General features: G+C 35.9%; 1 protein-coding gene across 6 annotated transcripts in view; it reads right to left on the reverse strand.

The window, feature by feature from the left end:
• LOC135133740 (growth factor receptor-bound protein 14-like) overlaps positions 1-25,240 on the reverse strand; it is a 165,956-nt gene that overhangs the window by 92,880 nt on the left and 47,836 nt on the right. For 3 of the 6 annotated variants that reach the window (XM_064062234.1, XM_064062235.1, XM_064062233.1), the window contains exons 2-3: positions 23,369-23,496; positions 23,152-23,311 (exon numbers count right to left, since the gene is read on the reverse strand). In XM_064062234.1, coding sequence (XP_063918304.1) covers positions 23,152-23,311; positions 23,369-23,496 — 288 coding nt within the window. Of the gene's footprint in view, positions 1-23,151; positions 23,312-23,368; positions 23,497-23,549; positions 23,809-24,295; positions 24,435-25,240 lie in introns of those variants that run through there. The other 3 variants (XM_064062232.1, XM_064062231.1, XM_064062230.1) reach the window with 3 other exon arrangements.

Raw genomic sequence — 25,240 nt, forward strand, 5'->3', positions numbered from 1 at the left:
ATCTATCGTTGCGATCGTAGTAGAATATTTTATTATTTGTAGTACACGTAGTAAGGACATTCATAACATTGATTAGAGGTTATGTTATACATGACCAGAATAAATTGACACTATAATGATCGAAATAATTTCGAAGACGGATTCATAAACCACAAATACTGTTGTAAGTTATTTTGTGCAACCAAAATTCCGAATAACACAACAACAAATATATCCAAAGAAAACCACCAAACGCGCCCTCCACCTACACCCCACGATAACCTGCTATTTTTACGCATCCCTTCTCCGCATTATCAAATTTCTCTGTTCCGCCTCCTCCGTCCGCAAGTACAAACCTCATCCATAATACGCACCACTCCAATTACCGCATTTCCTCCCCATCTCCCCCTCACTTAAGGCAAAATCTAATTGTCGTAGGCGTCGAATTGACCTTTCGGATCAATCGAATTCCTCTCATCTACGTTCCTCCACACACGTACCAACCAAATAAAATAAATATCGATTGTCCCGATGACCTATTTCGTCGTCCGGCATCCGTCCGACCTTTAGCAGATTTGGGGCGCAGTTCAACCCAAAAACGGTCCTATCAGACTGTCAATAATGACACCTGTTACGTCACAATGGCCGATCGGGCCTCTCTACGGTGACGTTTCCAGATTGCACGTCGTTCACTCGGAGAGTCCATTAGGTTTTATTGGTCAATTGGGGTTAGTCGAGGGGGCTGCTTAATTGTGCCACCACTCCGCTGTGATTAAACGATAAATTTCGGGGCGCAAGGGGGCGATTTATACGAATTTGGGGACGGTTTCTCGTTCCGTGAGAAAAAAATTTACGGTTTATGGTATTGCCGAGAGGGAGGGCGGCTATGCAGAGGGCAGTAAAGTAAGGTTTCTATTATAGTAACGGGAGGCAAAAGGCGCGGGTGGTTTGGACGATAATGTAAAAAATATTTTATTAGGAAAAAAAAAAGAAAAAGAAAAACCAATCCCCAAAGGATATGAATTTGAAATCAAATTTCCAATTATTAAAAAAAAAAATGATTTTGATTAGCATTATTGTATGTTCCCCATAATTTTAACGCTCTCAATAAACATTACAAACAATAGTTTATATTTAATATTGTATACAGCGATTGTGATCAAATTTATACCCCACCGGCCTAGATATATATCTTTTATCGTATTGAGACATATTTACTATACCGCTATAAAACCATGCCAATTTTTCTTATTTTGACCTTGTTTTTTGTCATATTATTACCTATAGATATATTGATTCTAAACGACTGAAGTTCATTGTTAAATTCACGCGTAATTTAAAAATCATGAAAACTAAAATTTTGGATATAAATTCTATTATGATGTCGTCAAGCTACAATGCGAAAATTTTCCCAAAATTTACATAAATAAATGAACTAAGTAAAACATTTGGCAAAAAAAACCGCCATTGGTCTCTATTTTCCAGACGTTTATTAAAAATTTCCATCATTTGGGTAGCCACTATTAGAAATATTTGCCAGACAAGGTTGATTTTAGAATCTTCGGCTGGTTTCGGCAGTCATTTAGGAATCTTCGTTAGGCGTCGCCAACAGTTCGCACGCTTTCCGAAGACTCCCGAAGGCTACCAACGCCTGCCAAGATTATTTTATTCTCAGTGCTGTACAATAGAACATGTTCCGAAAAATTCCTCGAAAAAGGGACATATTTTTTCTTGTTCACAAAGTTTACAGCTAGTTCAGGTGTTGTATATCCACGTTTTGAACATTTTGGATTACAGAACCTGTATCCAAGGTTTTAACTTGCATTATCTTTAAAACTATGAATTTCTTGCGAATTTATCTCGAGAATCTTTTCTACCGCGAATTAATTTATCCATAAACGACGTTAAGCCAATGGAATTTAACTACAATCGGTTCAGTAGTTTCGTACTTTAACCTAATAAAAATCCGGACAGACGGCAGGCAGACAGACAGACAAACAGACGGAAAAGGGAGAACTATGTTTGGTAAAAATCTGCCTCCTTGAGTTTAAAAAATTTACGTATTCAAATGTTAAATCATGCGGTTTTATCTGTATTAACAACTTAAAACTATATTTCTCTTGGTGTTACATACATCATTCTTTCTAAGTTTTTATCAACACGTGAGATGAAGTCACTTTTGGTAGTACACACGCTGCAAACGTGACTAAACGTATACATATTCATTTATACTAACTATCCACTTTACAAAGATCACGTGGCTATCACAAGACTTTTTAAGAAGCATGTTGTCGACAAAATAATGAGCAACATCAATTTGATATTTCTGGATAACTATATTTAGAACAATAATAATCAAAACGTGGTTTTACGAGCAATTTCTTCGTTTTTAAAAATCAATCACAGTAATTAATCAAATAAATGCCGTCTGTTGACACGTGTTTAAGATAAGCTTCACGTTGACAACTTCCCGGTAAATCAAAGACACTGAATGTCACATATTTTTAAGTGCTCATATTGATACCCGACTGAATTGCCTAACACAGCATTGTAAAAATTGGGATTTCCAAACAAACATTGACGTAAATAATATTTTTTCCCTGGTGACGTACCTATTTGGTGCGTTTTAATGTGTATCTAAATTAAGTGTTGAAAAGTGCGTAGTATGATGTGATTTTCCATTTCTATATTGGTGAAATTTTATTATTATGACGACTAGTTAATTTCTTTATTTGGTTTGACGAAGTACGTGATCAACTTCCACAGCTGGAAGCGTAAATCTCAGAACGGTGTCAATGACGAAACGTATCGTCAGTCAAAAATAATAACCAAGTCGGAAACTCTATCCACCCGACGAAACAGAAATAGAAGCCATGCCACTACAAAGTATATAATAAAATATTCATTCATAACTCGATACATTCTTAACTACCACAAGAAATTTCCCTGAACACGAAACTCCGAAACCCAACTCCACCGTAAGTCAATACGTGATATCTATCCAATGCTAGACGAGTCGCTCCAGTTTCACGTCACTTCAACTGTAATACCAAGAAACCGACAAAATAAACCAAAACAGCGACGTAAACACATAAAGATAGCAGAAGACGACATTCTGGGACGACAAAAACGGCGTGCTGCATTTGCAATCCGATCGAGACGACAACTCAGACGCTTCTCCAGTCATAACAATTTTAGTAATGCGTAATTCGAACCTAAAGACATTCACAACAGATTTTCCGAGCTGATGCCAGATTTAAAACGCTGAAACTTGAAACTTCCACAGCAGGCAGCGTCATCAACGTCTGCTACATCTCTCAAACAGAATGAGACCATCAGCGCCGTTCATTCCAAGTTGACACTAAACAACTCAATTCGCTTAAAACGTATTAATCGAGGCGATATTTTTTCCGAGCGGGATAAACAAGAGAAATTGCGAAAGAGGGAAACATCACCGAGGTATTTTCGTTGGGAGACATTTTTAGCACAATCGACACCTACTGGTGTATTTTCTTTAAATCACCGACTTTGCTTACGCTGGTTCGACACTGGGTGTTGAGTATATAATAAAACTGTCGCGTTTTCCTGCAGCTTGCCACTGTCCATAGAGGAAATTTCTGCAACCCATAAAATCTTTCTCACTTTGCTACAATGTCCTTATTTATTTCCTGGCGCATTTTAGCGTCTTGTTTTCGGTTCAAGGGAAAACATTTCTTTTTTATCTCCCTGCCATCAGGTTATGCCGCGTTTCGGTTTATGGTGCGCTATAAATAAATGCAATAAAAACGCTGATATTGCATGCTGACCTGTCAATTATTGGCCAATATGGGGCCTCGTAAAAAAATCACTTGGACGCGTGGAAACGCACGCTTTTCCGTCAACGAAGACGTCATCTTGCGCGATTTATGAGGGTTGATTGACCAGCCCCGAGAGGGAAAAATTGGAGTTGGCGTTTTTACTCGAGCTGTTGTTGGGAGGGAAATAAATCGCCGATTAAAATCGAGATGGAACGGGAGGAAAATGGGAGAAGATGTTTGCCTTGTGTGAAAAGAACGGGAAAAGTCGCGGCAATTTATGACAACATTAAAAGTAATTATCCTCTTTGTGGAAGATATCGGATTTTTATGATTTTTATTGCACATTCGAGGAGGTCGAGAACTCGGTTGACCTCTTTGTGGTGTCATTTTTCTTAATAGTGGGAATATATTTATAGGAGCGTAAAGTAATTATTATTATTGTCGGCGTATTCATAAAAGATGCGAAATTGTAAATATACAGTCACCTCGAGTAAACCCATACGTATTGCTATCTCTTTTTATTAGTGAAAAAGAACACAAGTCATTTTTTTTGAGCTACTCGATTAGGTAAATTAAAAATAAGTGGGTAGTTGTGATTCGAATTTAAGAGTTCCGCATTTAGGAAATTAGCTACGTAATAGTTGGCTTCCTTTAATCACGTAAAACCCCGGAGCTGGTGTAACAAAACCCGGGTTCATGTTTTTCCGCCACGTGCTCTCAGGAGCGACACGAGGTTATAAAATTAAACTCTATTAACTTCGACCCTGAGAGGAACAGAATGAAGTTTTAGGTGTTCCCTTCCAATATCGTTTCAACATCTATTTTTGTATACAAACACCGAAAGATAAACTCGGACTCCAATATTTCAAAATTAAAAAAAAGTAAGATACATTAACGACCATAAAGAAGATATTTTCTTTTCGAAAATTTATTCTCCGACTTTTACGCCGCCGTTCTGACATAAATCTTTAATGCCACATTTAATATCGCCTCATTACATAAAAATTCCATGAATTTTCTGTTTTCACACCAGACTAGCAGACATCAGGAGCAATAAAAATGTTTTTCAAAATTGGAGCAAAAAATATTTACTTTTTAGAAATTGTGGCGACTGACTCACGCATTCTCCAGATTTTGTTAATCCCGTTTAGCGAAATTGCACGAATGGGTCGATGAAACTTGAGATAAACAAAATTATAAATACAGCGCGGAGAAAATCCACCTGATTTAAAAAATCTTAGATAAGCTGGTATTTTTAGAGTGAAAATAATGGATAAAAACGGTGTTTTCGCGGCTTGCGATGGCTAATATTTATATGGAGGCGACGAAGGTGATGATAACTAAATATTCTTACTTTTAAACTTTAAATCGGATCACGTAATTCAGGCATGTAGTGGAAACAGTGAATGCTTTCGTGATGATATTTAAACGTAATGATGCTAATCTTTAAAAAAATTTCTGTGTTAAAGGTCACAGCGTTGATTTCATCGGTGATGCGGGGATAACAAAGCGCCAGAAGAAGTTGGCAATTTTTGTTACTACTTTATAGTGTAATGTACCTATCTCCTCAGTATCTCTGTTTTATTATTTTTGTTAATTATTTTGTAAGTAGCTATTAAGATCAACTTAGTGTGAAAGTCAATTAATGTAACCTTCTGTTCAGTGACGTACATACTTTTACCATTAAAAACGCATTTTCAAAAAGTATAAAAAGGAACTACAAAAATGTAAAAATAACAATAATAATAAGTACATTGTAATGACATAGTCATTCTCACCGTGTTATTATAAACGACCAAAAGTGATAAATAAACTACAGTTAGTGTGACATCTAGTTATCAATCCCATACCAACCCATTACAATAGTTTTGTATTGTTGGCTTTATTACGATTTCTTGCTTTCAGTTAGACCCACATTTTTACTAAAACCCATTTAACCAATTACTCCAAAAGTACTCCATACTTGTGTAGTCCAAATTTCATTCGTTTCACCCAAGTCCGCGTTCTTACACTACGTGAAAGTTTTTTGTCAGTTCAACAATTTTAATTTAATTTGAAGCATTTTCTGTTATTTGTGCTTATCGTATTATGCAAAATCATTGTTATTTTTGTCAAATGACGCTAAAACGATCTAGGGAACAAAGTTAACCAATAACCAGACTTCGGCATCGCGGAAGTGATGGTCGTTGCTGTCCGATCGCCAGCGCTATTGCAGTCGTGGCCTACAACTTCTGGAATTCTTAACAATTACTACTTTTTCTAGGTTTTCCTCAGTTATACGAGTTCTCCTAGATGTTAATAAAATGCTTAAAAAATTAAAAATGACAATTCAACATCACTTTCGTGATTATCTTGAGATGAGTATTCTAAAAATGTTAATAGAAGGAGCATCCAATCTAGAAAATCATCTGAATTATATTTAAAAACGTCATGAAATTATAAATATTTCCGGTTTTATTAACAATGAAGACTATTGTTTTTCAAATACCCACTTTACATTTTAACCAGATTTTAAAATACGTACCACAACCACATTATCATACTCGAACTAGTCGTAAAAACTAACTTCCAAAAATCTAGAATTTGTCAAAGAAAAAAGCTGTCCAAGATTTAACACAAATTTGCAGTCACGCATTTAAGACGCTTACAAATTTACGCAATTTGCATAAATTTTGAGCAAAACTTTCCATTTAAATCAAAAACTTCCGCTCTGCATGTCAAATTGCGGTTCTGTGATCCATAATAAAACGTCCAAACAAATTTATATACAGCGCTCGAACCGTATTTTCATGCAGCTCCACTAATTTTATTCATGGCGGTGCAAGAAAATTTCTTATGTCAAAAACGAACTCCATAAACCCCATAAAAGCGAAAATCCTTCTTTGCCGCTTACGCCCACAAGGTAAAATTTCCGCCAAAAACAATATAACACAGCACGATAAAAGCAGCTGTTGTTATTTATGAGCGAGTTTGAGTGTTATTAACCGCCATAAATATAGTTATTTTGAACATGTACATGTACTTAATCAACTATTTATGATGACATCCCGGTATATTCTCACAGGAAATCGCTTAATTAAACGATCACAGGAATATAAAGTATTTGAAACCCGCCTAATTAACTCGACTGGCACGGAATCCTCCCTTTTTCGAAATTTTCTCATCGTTTTCGTGATTGATGATTGGATCTTTATGGTCGCGACAATAAAACATGCAGCACCGCATCAACGGAAGAGGATATAAAAGACTTCTAATATCCCAACCAACACCACAATAATGCACGTCATAATAGGAGAAAGAAATCGTCGGAAAAGTTTATTGAAGCTTTATCATGGGGAGAGCGCGCTTCCACACAAACACGCTATCAGAAATACGGAGATAGTGATTAATGCAGCATCGAGTCCTTGATCGACTTACAGAAATAGAAACAGATTTATGACGACAAACACGTGAGGTTGAAATTTTCGTGCATCCACTGCAAGCAGGTGTTTACAGTCTAGAGTCTAGGGAATGCCAATGTCGAATGGAAATAGATCTATCACAGATCCGCTCGAGAAAAACAGGCCTGTTTTTGTATCATCGAACATCGAGTTTTGGCCGGAGCGCCACCACTATCAGCAACAACACTACAGCTTATCTTTCTTGTTGACAATTAAATCCAATGAAATAAACAAATAACGTGTGGTGTCATTAAAAAAACATGGAAAGTGGAAGATAAACGCGATTAAGCGCGACTTCAAAACAGTACGAGCAAACAAACAACAAAACCATAATAATCGGCCCGAAAAACATGCGCATCAATTTCGAGAGGTGTTTGTCCGCGAATATTTTTTTTATCTGTCATTCGGGGGCTTCCACGAAGCTCGCATCGCCGTGACCGCAAATCATGTTTATTTCATGATACTCAACATTTTAACAAATACATAAAGGTCAAAAGACAGCGAATGTCAATGTCAGGGTCGAATTGCCCTTAGTTAAAAAGTATCGTCCTACGCACAGGAAAATCGCTCAGGAAAACATGGACTGGTTGTTGAACTTTTAGCAAGTTTTTTCGATGGTCTCTTATCCAGATAAATATTCAAGCACATCGACTGCAGGGGGAAAGTTTTTTAATTTTGAAACAAATCAACGGAGAATGGTGGAATCGCTTTGGTTACTGCTAAAAATAGAAGCCTTCGGATGGAAATGTATTTTAATTTTTATTTAAAATGCGGCCATATTTAGGTCTGATTTTTTTCCCGTTTGTGTGAAATGAAAATTCATGAATATGCGAATTTAATTCCAATGAACCTACCACATTTTACAACAGTCAGTCCAGTAGTATAATAAAATACTTACATTCAAAACAAATATAGACAGAAAAGGAGACCTACTTTTGCGTACATTACCGTCAATTAAATTAAACCTACATCCAGTGATCTCTACGAAAGTACTCTCCGGATTGTTATCCTAATTCATGTAGACCGAAATTGGAAAAGAAAACTTGTTTTCTCCGACGACATCTCCAAAATTGGTTTGCTTTGGATACACATCAATCAATACGCCCATAATCAAAAATCTGTTGCTCTATTTTCTCAGCAAAAAACCCCTCGATCCAACCTCACTCCCCCTCCCCGCAACCCTCGTCTCCTAACAAATCCAAATTCTGTTTACACTTTCATGTTCCTATTATTTTATTATCACCACTTCCAACACAAACAAACAAAATGTTGATCTAACTCAGTTTCTCGTTTCTCCTTATTCCCTCACTGTGTACACACTTTTACGTCAGACCCGAAGACGCGAGGTCAAGGTTGCCACAAAGAGCCTCTCCTTCCAGATAACTTCTTATCACCCACATTTTTTCTCGATCCGTCGGCGTCCTTTTGAATATTTCATTAATTTTCCCACTTTAAACAGTACCTTGAGTGAAACTGACAAGTGAATTTCAATTGACCTTCGCAGCCCACGATGGGGTGGAAATTGATTATTAATTCATGATTGGCATTTGGAACATAATGGATGGGGTTCGATATGGAACGGGGATGCGATTTTATGGAAATTTATTAGCTGGGTGGAATTATGGCTGAATCATCGCATTAATTAGAAGAATTCTTTATCGAGGTGGGGCAGGGGACTTTGAAATAAGGTTATCTCGGAATGTGGAAACTAGCGCGGTCGTTTCAACTACTAATCAGAAATCCGTACTTCGTTCTAATCTGAACACCTGTACTTTATAAGCAATTACGTACAATTACCGTGGTGTCTTGGTATTACTTGAACGTCCCTCGTATTTACGCCGCCTCGACGAATATTTTCAATTATTTGTGTGTATTTTTTCATGGCAGAACAAAAATAGATCGGTTTTTAATGAAGCTGGGAACCTTGGATTCGCTTAGCCAAATAAAAAATAGATGAAACAAATATTTAGGCTGATAACTCTTCTGTACACAAGGTTTACAAATACAACGACTTTTTTTAAAGTAGTGTGGGCAAACATTCTAATAATAGCGAATATTCCGTTAATGAATGTAAGTACTTCATTAAAATGGAAATAAATTCAAAAACAAACAACAACATGCAATCCCGTGGTGATGCTCTTTCCTATTATTTCTTCGACGTCTGCTTCAAGTATTTGTAATTGACATTCTTGGAATAGACAGACTTCTTTTAACCACTAACTGTTTTGGTGAAACATTAAACAACAAAACACTGCGTTGGTATATTTCACGGAACTTCTAAATCACAACTTTAAAGCTTTAAAGGTCAAAGGTTTCCATATTAAAATCAACACATTATTTTACGGAGAAGTAATATCAGTTTTTTTGTAGCATTGTTTTTGTAACACGTTTCATTTTTTCCAAAAAATCAAAATTTAAGCTAATGAAACTTGCATAAGAAGTTGTTTTCGCTGATTTTACAGGAGGCCGCTTCTATTGCGATTGTATCAAAAGGTCTTCCATTTTTAACACATTTGTTTTGATTTTAGAATAAACTTACGTTCTTCTCTAGCGTGTAAATGTGAAATGTTTGTGTGATTTTTTTTCGTCATTCGCACTTTACGTATCTTCGTGGTAAATTTCTGTGACCCCTAAATAAATTCTTCATTTTATCGCTGTTTCCAAAATTCTGTACACAAATAAAAATTTAGAGACAATTTCAATCGTCGTCTGTGGTTCTAGGAGGAGTAAAAAATTTCAAAAGTCTTAAATTAAACGTATAAAATTTAAATTAGACTCTCAAAGACCTTGGTGAATTAAAGTCAGATTTTCAGAATTTTCAGTCTCCTATTTCCAATTATTTTAAGAATTTTTTTATTTTAATAACACAGGCCTGCGAAATATAACTTTTAATTTCCCTTTTAAATAATATTGTTTTTTTTTTAGGTATTTATGTATGCCGAATTAAAATATAACTCTAGTTTTTTTGTAGCACATCGAGATTTATTTTTATGTAGGCCTAAATATTCATAGTTTTTCAAACAATTTTTATGAAAAAATAAAATATAAAGAATATAAAATTGAATGTTTATTTATCAAATGAACTAAATTAGTTATAAACAAGACTTAAAAAAACAAATAAAACAAGAAGCTTCTTTTTTTCTTTCTTCAAAGCTCTGATTTAAGCGTTTTCTCTTGTATTCACGATAGGATATGTTATTGCTGTTACATTTTTCGCATTATATCATTTTATATTTGAACAGCAAAATTAACAATCGTCTGTATGTTTTTGTGGCTCCATCCAAATCATTGGTGTCAGCAAACTTATCTGAAGAATTAACCCATTTCCGTGAAGACATTAGTAATTTTTGTTTAAATTCAGGATAGTAAGCGCCTAGTCGACACAAATAACTCTTACTAAGCTGAACACGAAATGAAATATCAACACCATTATCCATACATATTATTACCACAAAATCTAGAAGTTAATTTTTATAGTACTAAGAACAAAACTGAAAAAAATATTTTTTGCAGAAACTGTACGTGATAGAAATTTTTGCAATTTTTTTTTATACATGAGTATCTAAGACCTACCGAAATTATCACTTGATTTTGTTGAGGGAAAACCATCGCAGGCCTGTGTAATTGCTGATTATGTCGAGTGTCCATTTTAATTTAGATAAGACCACTGAAGATAGTGATAATTAAAAATACTTTCCTTTCATAGTTTATGACAGAAACGTCACCAACGACCGATTCAAAGCTTTAGCGTTCTTCATATCCATATTCTGTGAATTATAACTTCACAGACACCACCTTCAAAAAAAACACTTAACAAGCGGAAAGTGAAACTATTTCACGAAAAACTATCCAATTATGAATAAAAATCTTATTTTAGTCGCTCGACCACGACATTCTGATCACAACAATTACCAAAATTCCACCGACAACAGCAACTTTTACACCAAATATCTGTAAAATTGCACAGCAATGGAAAAGATTGAAAAAACACTCGCAATTATTGGTTAACTTCCGTCTGGAGGAAATTGCTAGGGAGACCACAGAACCATGACGAAGAAAGGATAATTAACAAATCCTTGAATCCGACTCCGTATTAATCATAATAAATTTAGTCATTTTCAACAACTCGTGCAAACAGCAAAAACCGATTTCAATAACCTTTCCACAATCGCTCATGTCACACAGTCTTGTTTTTTCCCGTAAACGACATTTAACATTATTCTGTTAAACGAAGCATAAAGTCGTGCTATAATTGCTCGAAATAAATTAGTTGTTTGTGCCACGGAGCCAACGAATTTCCTGTTATTAAATATTCGATTTAATTAACTAAACGAAACAATGCGTGTGTGCCCGGAAGGATTTTCTTTGGCTGCCGTGTTCGGTACATCGGACCGATGTTAATAACTCCTTTAATGATGTTATTGCAGAGTAATGGTGTTTTCGAATACTTCGTAAACAGTACATTTCCTCATGAGCTGGTTGTTGTTGTCCCGTTGGTATTTGACCGCAATGAGTAAGTCCAAAGATGTTGGTGGTCCGGTATTACGGACTGGAACCATCATAAACAATAGTCGCCGTAATTAAAATTTCGTTCTGCCAAAGCACAAGGCTTTATGATGACAGCCGGTTATTGCAAACGTTAATAAAACCGCGTCTGCACTATATATAACGTTTCCAGAAACTGACGCAGTTGCAGACTTGGGTTAATCCAAGACTAAATTTCCATTGAGACGGATTGCCAATTTCATGGAGCATTGATTTACCGACGTAACATAGAACAGATCGTGGACTCTTTAATTGTTCGGTGCCGGGTCAAACAGGTGTATTTGTCGCAAGCTCGATTAATTTTTCGCAACATTTAACAAGAGTGATGCTGCTTTCAAAAATAAGACAATAATTCTTTGAATATATGGGAATGAGCTTTTTCGATGAATTTCAGAGGAATTATGTTCCAATCCTCCATGCATCATTTTTCCCATCAGAATTGTTTCAAGGTTCTATCTTTTTTTTAATTAAGCTTCTAGACACACAAATGGCTTCCAGACTGTGACAGCCTACAGTTCGATTAAGTTCCTCGAAAAGCACTGTTTGTTCACGTGATAAATTCTCTTTATTATTACCGCTTTCAGGATTTATTACCAACAAGTTTGAATTATATATCAGGAAAATCGTGGTAAACAAACCTCAGATTGTTACCGGAAAATTCCGGAACGGTTCATGTACTGACGGTGCGTTGCAAAATCGAACCGAAAGAAATTTTCCTTGTTTGATTTATCGCAAACGATCAAAACTTCTAGTAAATTGCTTCATTTCCGACAGATTTCCATAACGTGTTGATGATGTTATCGGCGTCCCAATTTTATTATAAATTTTGGTTTTCGCTCTTTCATCGACGTGATAGATATAGTTTAAAATGTATGTAATTTTAAATTATACCAACACACTTCAAGATATTAAAATTTTTTCATTGTCTCACCATTACAGATATTATTTCCCTTGAGATTTATGGCAAGCACGCCTGAATTATTTATCGGCGAAATTGTGGTAAACAAATTTCGTGTTGTGTTTCCGGAAAATTCCGGAATCGTTCCGAGCAATTACAGCAGGAATGAAAAATCGAATCCGTGCGGTGGCGAGCTTCCGATAGGGTGAAAATTGAGTGGGTGGAGGAGGCAGAGGCAGCTGCAGTTCGAGATTGAGGAAACGTGTCCTTGTTGGGAATGAACTGAAAACGAAACCTGCTGCATTGGGCGCCACCGTAGGCGGCGTGGGTTTGGGCGTAATCAAAATCCTTTACGAGCAACACATACGAGGAAGTCTAAATGCGTCTCATTAATTTTGATTAATTTAAATTGAGGGCATTTTTGGGGAAATGAAAGCAGAGATCCGCTCTTAATTTAGACTTTGCGCTGTGGACATATTATGCTATAAATAGGTAATAACATGATGAGGGGCGTAATTACGACGTTCACGTAGGGGGCAAATCGAGTTCTCGTTGTAGTTTGAGACCGGTGCAATTTTTTCGCTAAAAAAAGGAAAATCTAGTGGTCTGGTCAAAATATATTGACTACCATATGTTTTCGACAAGTTGGTAATGTATAATGTTATCTTTTGAACCGACCGACCGAGCTTACAAACATGTCCTTTTTTCAGCAATAATCTTCTACATATGTTCGCCGCCACTGCTTGGTGTTCGAGTTCGCTGCGGATGCACTCTCGTGGTTCATTTCTTGTTTATGCGAGAACCAGTCCGTGGTAAACACGACCTACGTCAAAGCGACAAATAACTCTGTTATTTATGTTCGCCGGCTAAAAATAAAGCCTCCGCTGGCATTAAATGACCATTTGTCCAAAAAACACTGGAATAAATGTATATCGAAAAGATGATGGATCTTCCTGTCGCTGCCCCACGCCACATCCCCCTTCCTACGCCGGAACCGACTCTGGATAAAATCCCGTCATTTCCAGAACGTAATTGGATTATCCTCCAGGATTAAGCTCGGTTAATCAAACTTTTTCCCTATGTGTACGAGGGCTGTTTCTTGGGCAAACAAGAGAACGCTTGTTCCTTGATGAACGACTTGCTCACATAATCGTAACTTGTTTATTACATTCAAAAGCTCATTAACCTCTGAAATGGAATGGCAGGCGAACCGTTGGTTCTGCTTTGTAGCAGCGTCGTGAATTAAAACACCTCTTAACCTGATGGTGGTAGTACCGACGACATGATCCTCCCGATGGCGTTGTTGGTGTTCGCCTTTGTGCGAAAATCGATTTGTCATGATTTCTTATTGGCGAATTATGAACCGATCTGTCTTTTATTGGAAATGGTAATTGCCATGGAACGCTCGTTAATGCCGGCAATTGATTGGAACGCAACGCTGTCGTTTGTACCACTGTGGTAAATTCCATAATTTGCGGGTCTGCGGTTTCGAACCAAATGGAAAACGTAGCGCGATGTTATGCTACGTGCTACGAGATGTTTGTTTTCGATGCCTTGTACAAACAGTTTCACTCTTGTTTTTGCGAGGAGAAAATGCGCCGCTTTTGAACTTGGCCGGCATTCGTGTTATTCGATTTCGCGGGGAAAAAACGAGACATATTTGCATAAAGTTTTAAATTGGTTTCTCCTCTGGTACGACTTGATGCAAACACGCAAAATGAAGGAAGCCTGCAGTGAATAAAACTCTTCACTACATTCGTTTTCGCCGTTCAACAGATATAAAAGGAGCAAAAGTAAGAGTGGTCCATTTATAAGGATAAACATCACTTCGAGCGATATTTCAGGATTCGTCGCGCAATTGGTCTTGTTTGCTTTTTCTCGGGGTTGTTCTCGGGCGAGAAACTTGAAAATTGAGATTTAATCGCCAGATTTTGGCAAAGGTTACACGGGCGGGAAATTAAGTAATGTTTGTTGTCTTATCACATTTCGTTGATAACATCTGTTTAGAGTGACTACCGAGATTTCGCGGAAAATGTAAGCATTTCCATTTATAGTAATGCAAATTGAGTGTTTTGATTTGAGGGCGTGGATTTTTTCTTTTTATCAAAGGCCACCTGTGGACTGAGTTCACACTCAGGTTTGTCTAATAGACGAAATAAAAACCTTGTAGTTAAATCATTAATATCACAACAATTTTTTTACATTAGGATCTGATGACGTATTTATTTTATTTTATTTTATTTTATTTTATTTTATTTTATTTGTAACGGAATCTCCAATTTACATTATGAATTATTAAACTAAATTAACTAAATAATACATATTCTAACAGAGTGTTCCCTAATGCGATGGCGATGGCGATGGCGATGGCGAGCACGACTGGCGTGCTGTCCGTGAAGCTGAATGAAAATTCAAAATGCGCCTTAATGACGTGTAACAAAAAAGTTGCAAAAGGTGTTATTTGTGCGTTGTGCAATGTAGTGTACCACCCCAAATGTGCCACTAGTGCTGGAAATACCAACCCAGACGAAAGGCTTACTTTTTGGTCCTGTGTCAAATGTATTCCTAATCCAGATGCCGCGAGAAAGTTGGCGGATATACTCCATATGACGACATCGCTAAGTAGGGAAAATTCAATATACGTGAAATTGGTAAACCAACTAGAGGAAAAAATAGAGTATTTGCAAGGAAAAGTTAATAAGATAGCCACCAGCGAAGGAAGTAAAAACTCAATCGCAAAAACTACCAACCAGGTAAAAACTGTAAACAATCATATCGATCGTGAGACCAAAGAAGTGACAGCCAGTACAAACATCCGAGATGAACCATTCATCCCGGATCATCAAAAAATCAACGGTAATGATAAAAGGAGATCGGGAGAAAGAAGACTGCGTAATCAAAAAGGCATTTATGGCACGGCAAAAATAGAGGAGAATACGGGAGAAAATGTTGAAGGGAACAAGTCAACTCAAACATCTTTCGCAGCTGTAACGCGACGGGCATGGCTCTACGTAGGTCGTGCAACGAAGAACTCGACCGCTGAAGGGTTGCGAAACTATTTGGTGAGCAAGTGTCCAAATCAAGACTTTAGGGTCGAAAAACTGGATTCTAGGGAGGAGGCCCAAACACTTTCCTTTAAGGTTGGGTTTGACTATGATCTTCTAGATAAGCTGAATGATAGTAACTTCTGGCCGTCAGGTCTATTAGTTAGACGATTTAATTTTTTCCGGAAGATGCCAAAAACTCAGGAACTGACTTAGAATTTAACAAGCTATTAAAAATTTTTTATGTAAACATACAGTGCGTAAGAAATAAACTATTAGAATTAGAATTGTTAGTAGGAGAAAAAAATGTAAACATAATCTGTCTGACGGAACACTGGTTAAAGACGGAAGAACAAGATACTTGTAATCTCAAAAATTTTATATTAGCAGATATATATTGTAGGCAAAACTTTGCACATGGTGGAGCTGCAATTTATGTAAAATCGAATTTAAGATATAAAAAAATTATGGTCAGCCAATTCTGTGTTGAGAAATCGATAGAAATAACGGCTGTGAGTTTGTTAGACCTAAATAATGTTGTTATTACAATTTACCGCTCACCATACGGTGACTTTCAAGTGTTTTTGTATAACCTAGAGTCACTATTAAACTACTTTCTAGAGTTGGAACCTAAGAAATCCTTTATACTGGCGGGTGATTTCAATGTAGATTTTTTGAAATCTAGTGTAGACAGAAATAAATTACTAGATGTAATGGCTTCGTATAATCTGAAGTTTTTGGTGAAAGAGCCAACTAGATCAATGTCATGTCTTGATAATGTATTTATAAATTTACCCGATTCGCTAGTGGACTGTACAGTAACAGATCCTACGCTATCCGATCATTCTGCCATAGTCTTAAAAATGAAATGTGAACTCTCAACGAACAGCGTGGTTACAACGGAGCGGATATATCGTCCCATAACTATTACAAAATTAGAAAATTTCTGTGAAAATTTACATAATACTGACTGGTCCTTTATATATTCATCTCAATCTGCTCAAACTGCTTTCAGTAGTTTTTTCAGTAGCTTTTTAGATCTGTATTATCATTGCTTTCCTATAGTAACTCTTAAACTACATACTCAAAAGTCTCAGCCAAAGTGGTATAACGACGAACTAAGAAACATGAGAGAAAGTCTAAAAGCCGTTGATATAATGCGGAAGTCTCCAAGAGCAGCTGAAGGGGCAAATCGGGCGTATCAACAAATGCGGGAAATCTACAGAGAACGTCTTGTGTTAGCAAAAAAAGAATACAATAAGAAACAAATTGAAAGCTCAAAAAATAAAAGTAGAGCAGTTTGGGACCTCATTCGTTCGGAATTAGGTCAAAGTAAGTATAAATCGCAAAATAATAACTTGACCGCGGATAATCTTAATGACCACTTTTCAAATGTAGTAAAACAATTAGTTAATAATCTTGTTCCACATAATTCAATATATAATTACCTATGTAAAATGACGTCGCCAGGGAAGTCATTTGGTCTGGAATATACTGATCCTGTGGAGATTTCCAGTATAATTAGCGGCTTAAAGGCGAGTGATGCTAGAGATATTTACGATCTAACTATAAACACGGTGAAATATATAAAGGACTGGCTCAGTCCAATTCTGGCTCACCTATTTAACAAGTGTATAGAAGAAGCAACTTTCCCTGATGAACTAAAGATTGCAAAAATAAGATCTATATATAAAAAGGGTGACATTAATAATTGTCTAAACTATCGTCCAGTTTCTGTATTGCCGGCGCTTTCTAAAATTTTTGAAATACTGCTTTATAGGCGACTTGCATCATTTTTTGACAACCACAACTTACTTGTAGACAGCCAATTTGGCTTCAGAAAAGGGCGTTCAACAACAATGGCATTGTTAAAATTGGAAAGCGAAATTTTAACTGCACTGGACGAAAAGAAATTAGCATGTGCTTCTTTTCTAGATCTTAGCAAGGCTTTTGATAGCATAGATCATCAGTTGGTATTAAAAAAATTAGAGTTCTATGGCATTCGGGGGTTGCCTCATGACTTAATTAAATCCTACTTCACAAGCCGATATCAGTGTGTAGAGGAAAAAAGAGAGAAATCACAGTTGGCTAAAATAGAGTGTGGTGTACCGCAGGGGTCTGTCTTAGGGCCCTTGTTTTTTATAATGTTTATAAACGATTTGCCTATAGGGATTACAGCGCAAAGTCATATATTATTTGCCGATGATACCACTTTGGTAAACTGCGCAAGTGATATGGATAACCTAAAACTTATGCAAAAAAACAGTATGTGCTCAGCAAAACAGTGGTTTGACGACAATAGGCTAGTTATGAATGCAGAAAAGACGACATCATTAACTTTCTCATTGAAAATAGACAATTTAATTGGCGAACTTAACAAAATAAAGTCTCTTGGAGTAGTAATTGATAATCGTCTCCTATGGACCGGACATATAGATTATTTAGCAGGCAGACTATCTTCAGTTGTGTATCAAATACGGAAACTTTTAGACTACTGTGATCTCGAAACCGCTTTAGTTTTCTACAGAGGTAACTTCGAGAGTCTCTTGCGTTACTCCATTCTCGTATGGGGAAACTCTACGAGTGCAGTCAGAATTTTTCTGATTCAAAAGAAAGCTGTTCGAGCCTTGCTAAAGAAATCTAAATTTCAATAATGCCGTGAGTTGTTTAAGAAACTGAAGTTACTACCCCTGGCATGTTTATTTATCTTAGAGTCTGTTGTTTTCGCAAAAATTAATGAGACCAAATTTAAAAGGAATCTTAATTATCATAGTTATGACACTAGAAATAAAGATAATTTCGTAATCCCATATCACCGTATTAAAAAAGCACAACAGTCAGCGCAATACACTAGTGCTATTTTGTTTAACGCCCTCCCTAAAAAGGTGAAAGAAAAGCCTCTTCCTCTATTCAAGTCAACCGTCCGGGATATATTAGAGGGCAACTGTTTCTACACGGTAGATGAATTTTTAGTAGCTAAGCTGGCAACAATTAATGTCTAAGAAAAATTGTTAATATATACATTATTAATGTTTGTAAAATTGTGTGTGATTTTAAAATGTATGCTCTGTTACGGTTCGGTTTACTATAGTTGGCTCCTCCTTTCTGGTTACATTTTATATTGAATAATTAAGTATGTACATATTGTAATTAATTGACATGTCCTCCTGTTCTGTACAATATGAGGCGAAATATATATTATTATTATTATTATTATTAATAAGTAAATTCAAAAACAAAAAATATTCATGGCTTGGCGGTTACTAATATGCATACAATAAATAAGGAACTAAAATCTACTGTTATAAAATAACAAAATTTTGAATTTAAATTTGGACAAAGGAGAATCAAATATCGATATGTTGCTGTTGTTCGAATAATCATTTGCAGCTAGCATCATTCTATGTAAAGGATGATTACGACCTATATTTGACGTAGATGGTGCTACCCTAAAAATATCTTTGCTTCGAGTTGTGCGGCTGTTGACGGCAGGGTACAAGAAGGAGAGTCTTGATAGCAGCGATGGATTGTCAATACGACCATTTAATATCCCGTGCAGAACACAAGCATCCGTTATATATCTTCGAATATATAGGGGTTGTATATTAAAATGATGTTGAATCCAATTGTAGTCGCCTTTAATATGTTTGAAGCCAACTTTAAATTCAAGAGCTCTCAAAAATTTTTTCTGAGCATTTTCTAGCAACACCCGATCAACATTATATAAAGGTGACCAAACAGGTGAACAATAATCTAAGTGTGTCCGAACTAAGGAGCAATATAAACTTTTGAGGACCAAAGGTGAAAGCTCATGACAATTTCGCCAAATAAACCCCCACATGTTCAAAGCTTTTTTGGAAATATAGGAATAATGACTTTTAAAGGAAAGTGACGAGTCGAAAATTACTCCTAAATCCTTAATCTGAGTCACACGTTTAATACAACGCTTATTCAGTTGGTACTTAAAACTGATGTTAGATTTTATGTTAAAAGTTGACATAATATAACACTTATCTAAATTTAAGGGGAGTAAGTTGTTACAGCACCACTCAAAAAGCATGTCAAGATCTAATTGTACTTGTTCTAAATCTTGTGTATCTCGAATGACTTTAAAGATCTTTAGATCGTCCGCGTACAACAAATAATTTGAATATCGTAAACACTGCGTTAAATCATTTATGAATAACAGAAATAGAACGGGTCCGCAATGAGTACCTTGCGGAACACCAGATGGAACAGAGAAAGACGATGAAATAAAGTTATCAATGCGAACTTGCTGGCACCTGCCTGACAGAAAAGATGCTAACCACTTAATAGTGTTATCTTTGAAACCAAGTTTATCCAGCTTTAAAAGTAATAGTTTATGATTAACGCGGTCGAACGCTTTTGCGAAATCAGTATACACTGAATCGACTTGCAAATGATTAACCAATGCTTCGTTTAGAAATGATCGATATTCAAGGAGATTCGACAATGTGGACCTGTTAGAGACGAAACCGTGTTGTTTAGATGAGATAACTGAAGACGAAGCCCACTGAAGTTGCCTAGTTACAATGGAATCAAGTAACTTTGGAATTGCTGATTGACAACATACACCTCTGTAATTTTCAACTATATTACGTTTACCAGATTTAAAAATGGGCATAATGAAGCTGTTCTTCCACATTTTAGGGAAAATACCAACCCTCAAAGAGGTTTCAAACAACAAAAGCAGTGGTGAACAAAGAGCAAACTTACAGTTTTTTATAAGGATACTTGGTATACCGTCAGGACCTGGACTGCACGAAGATTTCAATTTAGAAATTTCATCGAAAATATCAGACAAACAAATCTTTAGACCCATATCATTTACATCGTAACTGGATTTGAAATCACAAACAAATTTATTGGAATCATCTTTTACGTAAACACTTGCAAAATATTGAGCAAAAGCATTGGCTATCTCTTCCCCACCTTTAACACATTGATGTCCAAAATTCATTTCGTTGGGGATGTTAGATTCTCCATGTTTTTTACTATTAATAAATTTCCATAACAATTTCGGATTACTCACCATACTACGATTGACGTTTGAGATGTATTCGGCATATACCTTCTCAATGAGTTCATTACACCGATCTCTCAAAGATTTAAAATAAAGGTAGTCATCAAGTTTGCCGGTGTTTTTAAATGTGCAGTGAGCAGTGGTTTTCAACCGACATAATTCTTTAAGTTCTTTATTAAACCAATAAGGGTATTTACTAGTTTTACGATTGATCACTTTATAGGGAATAAATTTCACTATGCCATAAAATAAAATCTCATAAAAGATAGCAACTTTTTCGTCAAGATTTTGACCCACCAAACACGATTCCCAGCAAACAGATGAGTAAAAATGGTTTAAACGTTCATAGTTACCATTAATAAAATCAAAAACACGAAAATCAGATTTCAAAGAAGGTGCAGATAAACAGGAAAGAGACCAAGAATAAGGAGAATGATGACAACTACTAGGAAATATGGGATCTAATGCAGAGCAGACATCAAGATTATCAACGTTTGAAAATATAAGATCTAGGAATACATTTCTCATATTAGGAATTTTATTAATTTGCGTCAAATTCATTAGAGCACATGTAGAACTAATTAAATCATATTCAAGAGAATTGTTGAGACCACATTCACCATCATCATTCCAATCAATATGTGGTAAGTTAAAATCACCAGCAATAACATACGACGACTCAGGAAAACGATCAAAAATTGATTCTATGTCTTGACAGAAGTTAACATAAGAAGTAAAATAACTTGCAGGAGGGATATATACTCCACCGACAATTAAGTTTAAATCATGAGATTTTACATGGATTTAGTCGATTTCATCTTTTTTTTTGTTGTCTGTTCGGCATTAATGTACTTGCTGCTGGAGAAATCCTGCAGGAATTCTATAACTAAACAACACAATATTTTTCAATTCAATCAATGTTAATATCCTGTCGTCAGGACTTTTTTTTATGTTCTTGTAGTACTGTTTTTGCGTTTTATTAAAATCGTCGTTATTATTATTAGTTTGAAATCGTGAAGTAACTGCTCATTCATGATACACACTGTGATGAAATAATTTTTAATCATATTTGCTTATCAAACAGATTATTATCATGAAAATTGTAAACATTTTTTCAAGGCGGTATCGTTCTTGGAAACTTGATATAAAAAAACCCTCAATTAAACGTACCTACTCATAAATCAATATCCATTGTTTGTTAAAAATTTAAGTTCATCATCGGTTGTAATAGTATTTATAAATATTATATAGAAAAGAAAAAATACCCCCAAAATAGAACAATACATAAATTTTGCATTCAGGTCGTAGGTTTTTCACTCTCGAGATTTAAAAAACTGCTTTAAACTGCATAAATCGAACTGAAACGTTGTTTCCGCAAATTTCTAAAATATTCATACAAAAGATGACGTGTGATGTGATTAGTCTAAAAGGAAAACACATTCACTTTATAAGTTCAATCTTCAGAAATTTTCTGAAATTAGAGCTGAAATACCATGAGAAGAATATGTTACTCACTATAATCTTGTCAGGTAGACTTTAACTAGTGACGAATCGTTTATGTTATAAAATCACGGGATTCAAAAAAATATATTTCAAATATATTTATGAAATGAATCACTGTTAAAGGAAAGCACAGAAAATACTTATCCACGACGAAAAGACAAAAGGAAACTAAACACGGAACAGAATGACGAACGTCGCTAACGACATGGCCGGTAGAGTTTCCTTCCCCTAAATTGAAAGTGGACCCGTCTGGACATTTTTACGTCTACTGCGACCTTCTAGTGGTGTGTAATATTTCAACTTTCTGCAAGCAATCTGTTTCTAACTTAACAGATCTCGTATTTTTGAGAATGATAAATTCTAGATATTTCTATTAAATTAAAAAAAAAAAAATTAACTGAAAATTCTTCGGTATTTTTTCCGTCTTTTTGCAAAAGACTCACTTGTAACGTGTAATTATGCACTTATGAAATATTTTGCGAATACGTTTAAATTCAAGGATACCTACTTGAAAACAATTTGTTGCCAATTATACCGTGAGTACACGAGCATCATACATTTAAGCGTAGCATTTTCAGTGTCGCCCGTAATGAAGGCAACTTTTTTTAATTGATAATTTCCGCGTTTTTTATTATTATCTGAATACAATAACAAGAAATTTGCATCTAAATTCTTATTTTGAGAATCTCTTTAATAATGCTCGCAATTATGTTGCCACATCACCTAATTGCTGTAATTGGTAATTTAGTTGCAAATTTTGTTATAAATTTTGCGATCAAATAAGGGTCTAAAAAATGTAATTTGATGCATCGACTGAAATCTACGCCACTGCGAGACACACTCAGACATTCACATGGTTATCGACATCATCTACACAAAGAAACGCTTCCGCCGCACTCACCCAAGCCGTACTCCTTCCAGTGTTCGACTATACTCCAATTCACGCTCTTCGACACCCGATTCTTGAGAGCAAGAAGCTGACACAAGTCGCTGACGCACAAATTCCTTTCCACTATAACCGTCTGGAAGCTGCCGTCGTCATTATAGAAGACAATTTCTTCCTGAAATTACACAACAATAGTGAAAATTTCGAAACGACCTTCTCAAAACAACGCCACCTCCTTCTCGTTCGTCGCATTGTCCTTATCCTCGGATACGATCTGGTAATCGAGGAAGTTCTCGTTGAGGCGTTCGTAGCCCGACGTTTCGGCACACACGCACTTCATTCTCGGAAACCGGCACCAATCTGAAACAAGAAATTTAATATAAAACTTGTGATTGTAGTTGTTTCCGACTAACTACAAGTGATTTGTAAGCGGGACGAAGTTTGGCTGGAGAAAGAACCAATCGCTTGTAATATTCCGCGAACATATCTGTAGTTTATTAGTTTTTCGGAGCGCATGATTTAAAATGAAAGGAAAACTTCGAGAGGATGTGATACGGAAAAGTTATGGGCGGAAGGAGGAAACACTTGACATAAATTTTCGCGTTAGTTTTATCGCGAAATTTTCAAACTATCAATTTTGATCGGTTCGGGGGGGTTTTCGGGGGCGGAATCATCAGCATTTGCGGACGGATCGTCAAGGATACGATGCACTTGGTGGAGTAGTTATCAATGAACGGTTGTAGAAATGTACAACTTTTATAGTATTTTTTCTGATAACGGTTTTTCTAGAGGTTATCGCATTCTCAAAAACTCTAATCTGGTTCTAGGTTGGCGATAAGGACTTTGACGTCACGCTAACGCAACGGGTCAAATGGTCCCCAATTACTACCAAATTTTTCTCTTTGTTACATCAATAGTGCTTTTCCATCGAAAACTAGACGTACAAAGCAATGACCTTTCATTTCAAACTATACGACAAACCTGAGAAAAACCTTTCGTAAGTTGCAATATCAATTTTTCTTTTATTTCCAAAACAAGTACCTCAAAAAAAATTGTTGGTACTACGAAACTAAAAATCTATTTTTGAAATCGTAAAAACATCAAATTATTGGCACCATTGCGTCACAACCCATTTTTCGAAATTCAAAAACCGACTTACAAAATTTTTTCAACGCTTTGGAAAACATCGCCGCCTCCGAATGTCTAACGCACACTTTCTTTTCAACACCAACAACTGAAACCCTCGAATCCATTTTGACTAACCGCACAAGAGCCAACCCAAAAATCGCCCCAAGTTTCGCCACATTCCAGCACTAAAACTGAACTAAAATTGATACGAAGACCGAACTCTTGAACATTATCAATTCAATGCTTACGAAATGCGTTTTTTTAAACAGTGATTAGTATTTATAGAATAGATAATACTACATTACTATAAAAACAATATAACCAATTGCAGGAAGATTATTCTTATAAGGAGGCCACTACGAAAAAAATGTGTTGCGAGAGCCGACTTGATAAAGCACTAAAAGTATCAAAATAGGAAGTGAAAAACGACGCTTTTTCGGAAAAAATGTAATTTTGTAACACTTGATAACGAGTTCACATTTGTTGATCGATTGGAACAAATAATACACACCCTATCAAAGTTCACAAGGAACTTATCAATTTCGTTACAAGGTTACGCTGCCGGAAATTTTTTAAATTTCATCTAACACCGAGACCTTTACAAAAATGCGCGCAATTTACGGTTAGTTAATCATCCGTTTTTGCCGTCATAATATTGACAAACAATGCGACTGACCGTGAATGTTAATTGTTAACCCAAAAATCAAAAACATGGTTATCTTCGCTCAATGCTTAATTACTGAGCAATTTGAATGGATAATGAGGCCGGCCCTGAATTTGACTCTTTTAATGGGTTGTTATTGAATCCTCCCACCATGTCTGGACGATTGTTAAAGTGACTAACTATCAATTGTTGGTTATCAAACGTAAGAATTTAGGTTTCGCTGACGCAGTGAAGAACATACAACAGGAAAAAACAAAGAGTCAACGGCTTTTAGATCAGTGGCAGTTAATAGCTGAGCTGACGTCATTAATT

Source organism: Zophobas morio, unplaced genomic scaffold (genome assembly GCF_036711695.1).
Source record: "Zophobas morio isolate AGI-343-1 ecotype UQ-CSIRO unplaced genomic scaffold, CSIRO_AGI_Zmor_V1 ptg000022l, whole genome shotgun sequence".
In the NCBI taxonomy this organism is placed as follows: domain Eukaryota; kingdom Metazoa; phylum Arthropoda; class Insecta; order Coleoptera; family Tenebrionidae; genus Zophobas; species Zophobas morio.